The sequence below is a fragment of the Magnolia sinica genome, chromosome 6 (assembly GCF_029962835.1).
Source record: "Magnolia sinica isolate HGM2019 chromosome 6, MsV1, whole genome shotgun sequence".
Taxonomy (NCBI): domain Eukaryota; kingdom Viridiplantae; phylum Streptophyta; class Magnoliopsida; order Magnoliales; family Magnoliaceae; genus Magnolia; species Magnolia sinica.
Window position 1 is genome coordinate 21,063,666 of NC_080578.1, and position 11,093 is coordinate 21,074,758.

Below are 11,093 nucleotides of genomic sequence, written 5' to 3' on the forward strand. Positions count from 1 at the left end.
CACGTCTCAGTCCCGTCAGCCGCCTGAGACGTAGATATCTATCTGCCCTCGCACGTACCAAATTGTTACACGTTACACTATTACGGCCGTCCATCCCACCTGTTGATGGCGTGATCTACTAACGATATCAGTAAACTCGCCAGGTAGTCAACATTTGTGGAGTCAACCAAACGAAATTGACCACTGTCCACATCCGACGTACAGATGTGGCCCATAATATAAGAAGAACTGCCTGATTTTCAAAGAAAAATAACATCCGGGCGCTTCTGATGGGCGTCTTGGATTTCAAACACGTATGCCACGTGTGATCGGAAAGTACCACAAAATTTTCACTCGCGCGAGTCGCTCTCGTATTTCCGTACATCCTAAAAAAGAAAAGAACCGTTTGCGGAAACCACGTGGCTTCTTCTGACACGGCAGCTCCTCGGTAACGCTAATTGTTTTCAAATTTCAACCCTGTAGCAACGGCAGCTCTCTCGACCGTCGGATCTGCGAATCTTCAAAACGAAATAAAAGTAGTGAGAGGGAGAGAACATGCGAAGGAACAGATCAAAGAGAAGTAGAAGAAGACGATTCGGAAGCACCGTCGTCCTTTTCTAGGTATGAGATTTGAATGCGACCCTTTCATTCTCTGTATTTTCACTTCCATTTCTGCCCTTCTTACTCCGTTAAAGCTCGATCTCTTCTACTTTCCGTTATCTCAATTATTTTGAGCCTTGAACTGGTTTTCTTCTTCATAGATATTAAAGATCGAACGCTTTTCCTTGAAAGAAAGAAAAAGACCCGTTTGGGCGTCTCCTTTTGGTAAAAAATTCATTTCTCTTTTGTAACTTCCCCCCCTTTTCTTTCTTTTTCTCTTTTTCTTTGAGTGCTGTTAAAGGCGATTTCTCATCTCTTCAAAGCGAAGTCTTTCTCTGCTGTGTACTGTGTCTGATAGAAGGAGCTTTATTTCTACGGATAAAACTCATCCACTCAATCCCTTGAATTTATTTTTTTTTCTTTGTCGGTGTGGGTGCGGATATCAATTCTCTTTTGAATTTTTTTCGTCCGTTGATGCGTTGGGTTCTGACTTCCAATCTATGTCAGGACTTCAGCCTTTGGATCTGGTCTAGTATTTCGATATCCAACCGTTTATGTAGTGGGCCTCACCTTTATGGGTTTCTTTAAAAATTTAAAATACTGCTTGATTTAAATATTTCAACGGTTCGGTCATTTAAGACCGTTTAATTTCGAATAAGGACAGTCTCTGTAAGCTTTGAATAATCAAATGGGTGAAATGTTTTCTTTGTTGGACGTTATCCATGCTGAGGACAATCGTATTAACGGTTTGGATATTTGAAAAAACCGGATTTAATGACTAAAGTCCCGATGTTTTGGAGTGGAAGATTCTAACTTACGCCGATGGGAGATCTGGAACAGCACGCATTAGGAATCCAGCTGTAATTTTTCATTTTGCCGAGATTTTGAAACATCTCGTGATATTAGCGTGATTTTTGATTAAGCGATGTTATCTCGCTAAATTTGTGACATTTTCTAAATTTTAGCAGTTTTTAATTTTCACAAATTTATCACCAAATTAATCCATTTTAATGGAAAAATTATCTAGAAATTAAAATAATTCAGTTTATATTTTTAATATTGAATTCAGAAATTTCCGGCAAAATTTGAAAATCTCTCGAGAAATTTCCGAGAACGATATTTGTCGCTATGATGACGGCAGCCCATTTAAAATCAGGAGTTGCTTGATATGATGGCCGTGCCGAACGGTCCATAGTTGCGCACTGAGAGATTGTGCACTGCGCATTCATGAAAAACAATTTGAACTGTCCATATCGTGTGTCCCACTCTAGATAGGTCAAAACCCCAGGGTCAGATTAATTGGACGGTTCTAATCTTTGATTGGTGGCCATTTGTTTTTTGAATGTTAACCGTTGAATATCTTTCGTTTTGGACGATATACTAGACGCTGAGAACATTTCGCCCGTGGAAAATGTGGCCGATTTTTAGCTTTCTTGGGAGTTATGTACACGCCACTGCACGTGGCATGTGACAGAAAAGTGCGATATCCAACCCATCCATCAGGTGGGTCTCACGGTGCAGATGTTAGTGCCCAAAAATCACATGGACGAATTTTATAACACCCTGATCCATAGCTTAAGTGGTAAACTGAGTGAAAGATACTTTTTAGTAGTAGAATGAGTGAAAGGTACCTCGTTTCAACGGTGAGGTCTTGGCAGTGTCAACTGACGGTGAGGGTGTACTAACAAGCTAACAAATAAAAAAAAATATACATGGATGAATTTTATAAGTTGGAACAGTGGAATAAAAAGAAAACACTTTTATAATGCCTATATGAAAGATGAAATGATTTACATAGTTTAAACTTTAATTACCACTAAAGATTAATATTTAATTATTGTTATTGTTATTTGATTATCATTATTTATATAATAGAGCTAAATTATAATGAGAAAAAATAATTTAGATTAATTTAGCATGAGACTACTTGCTTCGATGAATCTTTATATTAGTTATAGATCTCTCTCTCTATTATTTCTTGGACATTTATTTCTTTAGTTAATTAGTATGATAGTTGATCTGTGATTACATTGGTCTTTCAAATCTTTTTTACTTTTCTTGACACTTGTCTTGACCACTTCTTGCTTGTGCATTTCTCAGTCTAATCATCTATATCATCGTATCAGCTTTGGATATAGTTGTAATTTTATAAAAAATGCTCTAAATATCTTTAAAGATCTTTTTACCAGTTATACATTTCTCATTATATAATGATATACCCCTTTTTTAATTAGCTGTATTAAGAACAATTGAAATAGGTTACAACACCTAAACACTGGACCAGCTTGATTCTTGGCCAAGGAATCTATATAATGGAACGCCTCCATTCTATGGATTGCAACACTGGCCGTGTGATGGATGCACAATTGCATACTGTAATACAAATAATTGGAGTTAAGATGCCCAAGTTGTTTAGATATGTGTCATCAACTAAAAATTAAACTTGTTTGGTTAGCTATATCGGTTGGTAGGCATTTGTTGGACAGTTAACAAGGAAAATATCGAGCGGTCCTCACGAATCCGATTCCGAGGTTAGGGCAGTTGGACGAAATTGATTTTCAGACCGTGACTTACTGAATTAGCTACAGCATGTCCCATAATTTAGTCATGTGAGTTGATGTATTCGTGTACCATTTATATGCGCCTGAGTATCAAGCTTCCCACGCAGCCGGAGTATCAAATAACCTCCTTAAGGTCCCATGGCATAAGGGGTGAGACGCTCATGATCATACATGAATCCAGACTGTTCAAATTGTAGGCCCCTGGGCGGCGGGGTTTAGAATCTTTACATTCAACAGGATTGACGGTCCAGATTGTCTAATGGTATGATTCCAGATATATGATCTATCCACACTAGGGTCCACGATTTGACGGTCCAGATTGATGTAGAATATGAATGCAAAAATTGCATCTTAATGACGGTATTGCCCACAGTTATTACTTTAGAGCATCTTTTTTAAAGGCTTGATATGGCAGATTGAAGTTATTTTATTCATCAAAAGACCACAGAGCTCGTGTACACGCCACACAAGTAATGCCAGCATGGCTCATACACGCTAGATCTACTCCGTCCATCTGCTTGGCCGTACTTTTTATGTGTTTTCAAAACTAAAAATCTGGTCCGATTATCATGTCGGGTCCAATACTGGAAACATACGTGGGTTAGAAAACTGCAGTTGGGTTTTTCAGAGACCTACAGCTTTTTTGTTAACGGTGGCCCACCTGACTAGTGGATCTACTTGAATCTTGGGCTACCTTATAAATATAGTGGTGCCGTTCTGATGGATGGATTGGATCTTAGACCTATTGTGACATGCGTGTACAAGAGCTTTATTGTACACGCGCGGGGCCTCACAGCTCTTAAACAGAAAGGAGTGGTTTGGTAGTTCAGGAGTGGGTAGCAAGGGCAGACGTACGTGTTTGTTCTTGGCGTTTACACGTCATCATATGAATCCTGCGGGACCCAGCTATTTCCCTTCTTCAACGCTTCTGATTTTGCTGACGTGGAAGCATAAAAGCCCGAGTGCGGCATTTACTCACCCGGCGTTTCTAATCTCATGTTAATAGCCATATGTTAGAGCCGTTTGGGTCCCACCCATGATGTGTAGGTAGAATCCAAACCTTTCGTTTGGATGAGACTCTCATTGACACTCTAAATCCCAAGAATCATCCCTATCTAAATTTCAGGTGGGACACACCACAGAATCAATGTACAATCATAACTACAACCTACATATTCGCCTGCTGTGGCCCATGTATTTTGTAATGTTTTTGAGTTCTGTTGACCGTTAATCCTGGTGGGCCGCACCTGATGACCGGGTTGGATGACATTACACAACAGTGGACCCCACATTCCATTTGGAAATTTCTGTAGAGGGTCTCCTACCCATTGTTCCCATTAGCGTGGCCCACCGAAACTACGCATCAGGCTGGATTTTGGGATCTACGACTAGCATTAGAGGGCGTATCTAATGGACGGTTGGATGGAACTCACACATCATGGTGGGGCTCTCACACATGGGGTAATTCGCATGCGTTCATTCCCAATGATACCCTTTTTCCAAGTATTTCTCGTTCGAAAAGCTTATTTTTGGGAGTAATTAGAATCTGATAACCCAACTAATCCAAGCTATGATTTCAATATGCGTTTGTCACAGATTAACAATCTCCATCTGCCAATTGATGGATGCGCATCATCCACCAATCTAGACCGTGAAAGCCATGGGACTTACTGTAGATGGAGCATAGACCATCAAAACCAACCAAATTCAATTGCCAACGGTCAAGATTGTACTATAGGTGTGAAATTATTGTCTATGCTTCATCAAGAATGAGGCCGACGCTTTTGATGATCCAGATTGGAGTGGCACGTCTTTCATCCTCTGGGGGATGGGGATGATGAGTTTCCATAAAGTATATACTTTGTACCAAACACACATCGGAATCAATCCGAGTAATTGAAGAAGTGTTTAAAGGCCATTTACTTTGCTGAATTCCTCCATTGGATTCGTTTTGCCTGAGTAAGTCTATTGGGCCCCACATGAAAACATAGCCTTGCAATGAGAACCATCATTTTTTTGGGTGGCACTGTATCCATGCTACATTAAGGAACTCACCCAAAACGGGTGATTTTGATCTCTCTCTCTCTCTCTCTCTCTCTCTCTCTATATATATATAGGAGGTCGACCTCATAGGAACTTCTGATGAGGTCGAGCTGTGTGGGCCCACTGTGATGTGTCTTGAATATCAACACCGTGCATTTGACGGGTCACCTTTAGGTAATGGAATATGACAAAAACCAGCCGTATAAGGAACTCAGGTGGACCATACCATCTAAAACCATGTGAGGACATGCCTAAAATATATAAAAGTATTTTGTGGGGCCCTCTTGAGTTTTGGATGCAGCTGAAACTTGGTCTGACCCCTCATCCAAGTGGGACACACACAATGGATGGTCTGGATTTGTGAAGCACATCTCGATAGCCCAATAAATGATTATGAATGTTTTAATGGGAGGGTAGCCCCTCTCAACTTTTGTATGTGGTGTGGCCCACCCAAGTCATATGTTGACTTGATTTTTAAGCCCGTGGCCCACCATGGAATGGTGCATAGAATGATGAGGTAGATGTTCAACATACATCACGGTGGGGCCCACACATTCCCATGAGGTCGAACTATATATAGCTGAATGGGGACCACTGAAAAGAAAATCATCAACAGCTTATAATCAACGATCAGGATCGTCATTTCAGTTCTATGATTGGATCATACACTACTCAAAGCACTACCGAGGACATGGACGTTTCCGATCATCGGATCATCTCTGCACATGGGGTGTTGGGGCTACATGTGCTGGATTAACCAACTGTTCTTCCTTTTCATTCAATGCTTCTTCACATGCCTTGGTGGGGCGGTAGCCTTTCTAATACTACTTCGATTTTTCATGTCCTGCCTTTGTTTTCACTAAATGAACTGTCTGTAATCCACAAGATTTCTTTGTATTTTCCTTCTAACAATTCCAACTGCCCCTCTTCATTAATGCACATATCTTCTTTTTCTATTAAAACTAATTTCTGGGTTTTTCTCCTCTTCAATCCTTCCTCTCTGATCCTCCAGCTCTTGTAATTCTCAATTTCACCAATGGTTGAAGAATCCGAGGTGATCGTTGATCCCCAGTCAGCGGAAGACTGGTTATATCGTGTCCAAGAACTCCTCCCATTCGTTATTGAGAAATCAAAGACTGTAAAGGGTTTTGCTGGTCGATGGAAGATCATAATTTCCAAATTGGAACGGGTTCCGTCATGTTTATCTGATTTGTCGAGCCATCCTTTCTTCGCGAAGAATGCTTTGTGTAAGGAGCAGTTGCAGGCTGTGGCGAAGACGTTAGGGGAAGTGATGAAATTGGCAGAGCTTTGTGTAGAAGAAAGATATGGTGGTAAGCTTCAAATGCAGAGCGATCTTGATGCGTTGTCGGGGAAGCTGGATTTGAATTTAAGAGATTGTGGAGTGTTGATTAAGACAGGAGTTCTCGGGGAGGCGACGGTGCCTTTGGCGGCCGCACGGATGGCAGAATCAGAAGCTACCCATGGAAACATACGGGAATTGCTGGCCCGACTTCAAATTGGTCACCTGGAGGATAAGCACCGGGCGCTCAATGATCTCATGGAAGTCTTGAAGGAGGACGAGAAAGCCATGCTAGCAGTGTTGGGTCGGAGCAATATAGCTGCCCTTGTACAATTACTCACTGTGAATTCTCCGCGAATTCGAGAGAAGACGGCTTTGATTATTTGCTGGCTTGTGGAGACAGGGAATTGTGAGGATTTACTGGTTTCTGAAGGAATTGTTCCATCTCTGATTAGGCTGGTTGAATCTGCAAGTGCAGTGGGAAGGGAAAAGGCGATGATTTCGCTACAAAGGTTGTCTATGGCAGCTGAGACAGCGAGCTCGATCGTTGAGCATGGTGGGGTAATTCCCCTGATTGAGATTTGTCGGACAGGGGAATCTGTTTCTCAATCAGCTGCAGTTGGTACTTTGAAGAATCTGTCAGCTGTGCCGGAATTGCGACAGGCTCTAACGGAACAAGGGATCATCAGAATCATGATTGATCTCTTGGGTTGTGGGATCTTGTTGGATTCTAAAGACTATGCTGCCGAATGCTTACAGAATCTAACCGCCGGCAATGATAGTCTTAGAATGGCTGTTGTTTCGGAAGGAGCGATACGATCCCTTTTGGCTTACATTGATGGGCCATTGCCACAAGAATCTGCAGTTGGGGCGCTGAGGAATCTGGTTGTATCGGTACCAATCCATGAGCTGGTTTCAATTGGGCTGCTTCCGTGTTTAATTCATGTACTGAAAGCAGGATCTTTGGGTGCAAAACAAGCTGCAGCTTCTGCTATTTGCAGAATTAGCAGTTCGATGGAAATGAAGAAATCGCTCAGCGAAGCCGGGTGCATTCCTCTGCTTGTGAAGATGCTCGAGGCGAAAACGAACAGCGTGAGGGAAGTTGCTGCTCAAGCAATTTGTAGCTTGTTAGGATTCCCACCCAACCGCAGGGAAGTGAAGAAGATCGAGATGAGTGTGCCGAATCTTGTTCAGTTGCTCGATTCAAATCCACAGAATACGGCGAAGAAGTATGCTGTCGCTTGCCTTGTGTCCTTGTCATCGAGCAAGAAATGCAAGAAGCTGATGATTTCTTATGGCGCCATCGGCTATCTCAAGAAGCTCTGCGAGATGGATGTTCCTGGTGCTAAGAAGCTGTTGGAGCATCTAGAGAGAGGTAAATTGCGAAGTTTGTTCAGCCGGAAATAGATAAAAATCCTTGCCTCTGTTTTCATTTGGTGATTTTTGCTTCTTGCAAAAGAGAGTTTCATTGTCACATGAAACCAAGGAATTGAAATTGCAAACTCAACCGCTATGATTTCTTTGGCATGCAATCTGTGATATATATGTATCTTGAACTAATTTATACGCAATGCTTATGGAAGTTCTTGTATATTCGAAAGGTGGTGAATTGCAGTTTCTTGCTGTCGATGAATTTTCTTGCTCTTTCTACATCAGTAATGTTATTTGGGTGTGTTAGGTTGCTCTAAATTTCATGATGTTTCATTGGTGTAAAATATCATGAACAATTTTAGTATTTGGTGCAACCAAACACACACTTAGCCTTTTCAATTTTTCGTGTTGAGCATCTTCCTTTTGGGTGTGTTTGGTTGCACCAAATATCATTAAAATATTCCAAAAGCACTCTTAACTAATGAATTTGCTACCTCAGTACTGTTCTTTAGGGCGTGTTTGGTTGCTCCAAATTCAAAAGGTTCCATTGGTGCAAAATGCCATTAACAATTTTGTGATATTTGGTGCGACCAAAGTCACCCTTAGCTTTTTCAATTTTTGGTGTTTAGCATCTTCACCTCGGGTGTGTTTGGTTGCACCAAATATCATCAAAATGCTCCAGATGCTGATGTAGGGAGGGACATGATGAGATCGATCACCATCTTCCTTAGGGGATATCTACTCCGAATCTATGGAGCTCCCTAGACTCCACACAAGGCCTCTTCGAATCCACCAAGGATAAAAATAGAAATAATTTCTAATAAACTTGAAATAACTTGATTGATTATAAAATAAAACAAAATCAAAGTCGTTCTACTTTTTCTAAACCTACTTCCACCTTATTCGTCTATTCCTCTCTCCTTCCAAACACCACCTTTAATTACTAGGAGGAATATTAATTCTAGATGCCCCCATCTTCATGCCACACATGCCAAAATGGCATATATGTGCAGCATCCATGATGTTTGCAGGGTTGTTTCTGCAATCACTGTACTCAGCTTACAAGTCGGGCCAGTACATTTATCAGGTGGGCACACTTTTATGAAGAAATGGACGGTTAGAAAATGATAACCAACCGTGTATATTCAATTCAACAATCGTATTGCTCGCCTGATGAGACTGCCAACGTGAATTATAGGATAGGCAACATGCAGTGTGGGGCCACCTATGAAACTCTCAGATCTTACACACGTGTGTCACATTGGCAGGTTTGGTGCATTTGTGTTTGCTGCTTGTAGATGGGGCGTCTAGGATTAGGTTTACTTCTTGTTGTTTACATTTATGCAAGCTTTACCTGTGTTACTCAATGATCATTTGCCATTTTGACCTTTTCTATATTTTCCGAAGTCAATCAAACTAAGTCATATGTATAAACGAGGGTCTAGATTGGTTGTTGGTGTCCCTCCCATAAAGATGGACAGACTGGAGATTGGATCAGGATTTAATTATCCTCTCAACCACCGGTTTGTGATCCATTAAGGTGATTTGTGAAAGGGTAGGGGTTAGCCCTTCCAAATAAATTCATTTTGCCTTATGACAATGGACATGAGTGTACGGCTTTAAGGACTTTTTCTTTCACAAATCTCCAAGTTTGTATGCCTCTCAAATGAATAAGAATGTACAACTAAATAGATATAGTGCTAAATAATGCCAATTTTATTAATATTTAAAATGAATTGTCGATTACAATTGATAAAGTAATAATCAACCAAATAAATAAAGAAAAGCAAAACAAAATTAAGATAAATACTTGATTTGTCTATCGGAACAGACAATTGAGAGGAATGGTCAGTAGGCTGTGACCCGGTTGATATGATCAACTGAATTGTAACTCAATTAAATATGATCCTATAACTTAAGGGCGAGGATATTTACGCCTACTCTTAAGGTACTGTAGTGAGAGCCACTATACAATTGCTACTTATGCCAAGTTAAACTAAGGAAAGACAAATGAAAGAGTTGATAAATGTGTTTGGAGTGGGGCCCCGAGCTCTCTTCGTGTGCTCCTTTTATAGCTAGTCGATGCTTGATTCGTCTATCAGAACAGATGATCGAGACGGATGATCAACAGAATGTGATCGGATTAGTATAATCAACTAATCGAAACTCAATTGAAAATGATCCTACAACTTAAGGTTGAGGACATTTACTCCTAAGGTACTGTAGCGAGAGCCACTATGCAGTAGCTACCTATGCTAAGTTAAACTAAAGAAAGATAAATGAAAGAGTAGATACATATGTTTGGCGTGGGGCCATAAACTCGTTTTCGTGTGCTCCTTTTATAACTTGTCAAGGTGGTGAAACCTCACTGGGCTTCCTTGTTGCTTCTAGATCCTTTGCGATCATGTCGCAGCTCTAGATATGAGAATCCCCTTGATTGCTCTGAAGCTTGCGGCTTGTATTGGAAAGAAATTACTCCAATTGGATCCGGACTTGTTGACTTCCCGAATCTTCTTTTCATTGCTGATCTATGGCGGAGGTGTTCGTGGTCTACTAAAGATTATGTCTGGAACCACTAAAGTTCCTTTGATGAAGACAATCAGACCAAGGTCCACGAACCTCAAGGGTTGGACTTGGATCGATCATGGCCAATCAAATTTTCTGTTGATGGCCTATCTTGTCAACTTCGAGATGTTGGACGGTCCAGATCAAACCACCCCTGCATTCAACCATTCGATAGGTGATAGTTTCGAATGAGGTGGGACATGACACCTGATACCGATTTATTATCAAGCCAGGTTAGATTCGATTCTCCTATTCTCTTAATTTTGGTTGAGGTACAGAATGGGGAACCTAACCAAACTAATGTTGTTCTCTCTTGACTTGGGTCCAAACCACAACTGTATTGGCATAGACATAGGTTTTATTTCTTGATGTTTAGAACCTTCTCAAGCGTTGCTAACTCTCTGAACATCTATAGGAAGATCTCCCCCATTTTGGAAGGACTGTGAGAGACGAACTTATCGAGAATATCATCGCCAGATTTGTGATTAGATCTGTTCTCATGGCGGATCTTTTATAAACATGCCAGGTACATTGCCTTATAAATGGGCACGTTAATCGTGGCCATGTGACATGCAATGATTCGTCCTCCTAAAGGCATGTGTAAGGGCCTATGCCAAGACATTAATAACGGGATGCGTAACGCCGAAGAAAAATCAAACAAAGATCTCTTTGGG

General features: G+C 41.0%; 1 protein-coding gene across 3 annotated transcripts; it reads left to right on the forward strand.

The window, feature by feature from the left end:
- Nucleotides 1–344: 344 nt before the first annotated feature.
- Nucleotides 345–7,990, forward strand: LOC131248493 (uncharacterized). 3 transcript variants are annotated; one of them, XM_058248783.1, is made up of 2 exons: nt 345–600; nt 6,196–7,990. In XM_058248783.1, exon 2 carries the CDS (start codon nt 6,220–6,222, stop codon nt 7,888–7,890), a length of 1,671 nt encoding a protein of 556 aa, XP_058104766.1. In that variant the 5' UTR covers nt 345–600; nt 6,196–6,219; the 3' UTR covers nt 7,891–7,990. The 3 variants fall into 3 exon arrangements, with proteins under 3 accessions (XP_058104766.1, XP_058104767.1, XP_058104768.1); XM_058248784.1 differs by lacking the exon at nt 345–600 and adding an exon at nt 5,872–5,984; XM_058248785.1 differs by lacking the exon at nt 345–600 and adding an exon at nt 5,891–5,992.
- The last annotated feature ends 3,103 nt before the right edge of the window (nt 7,991–11,093 follow it).

What these genes read in the sequence shown, in the direction of transcription:
- LOC131248493 (XM_058248783.1), top strand. Translation starts at nt 6,220, where the DNA reads ATGGTTGAAGAATCCGAGGTGATCGTTGATCCCCAGTCAGCGGAAGAC.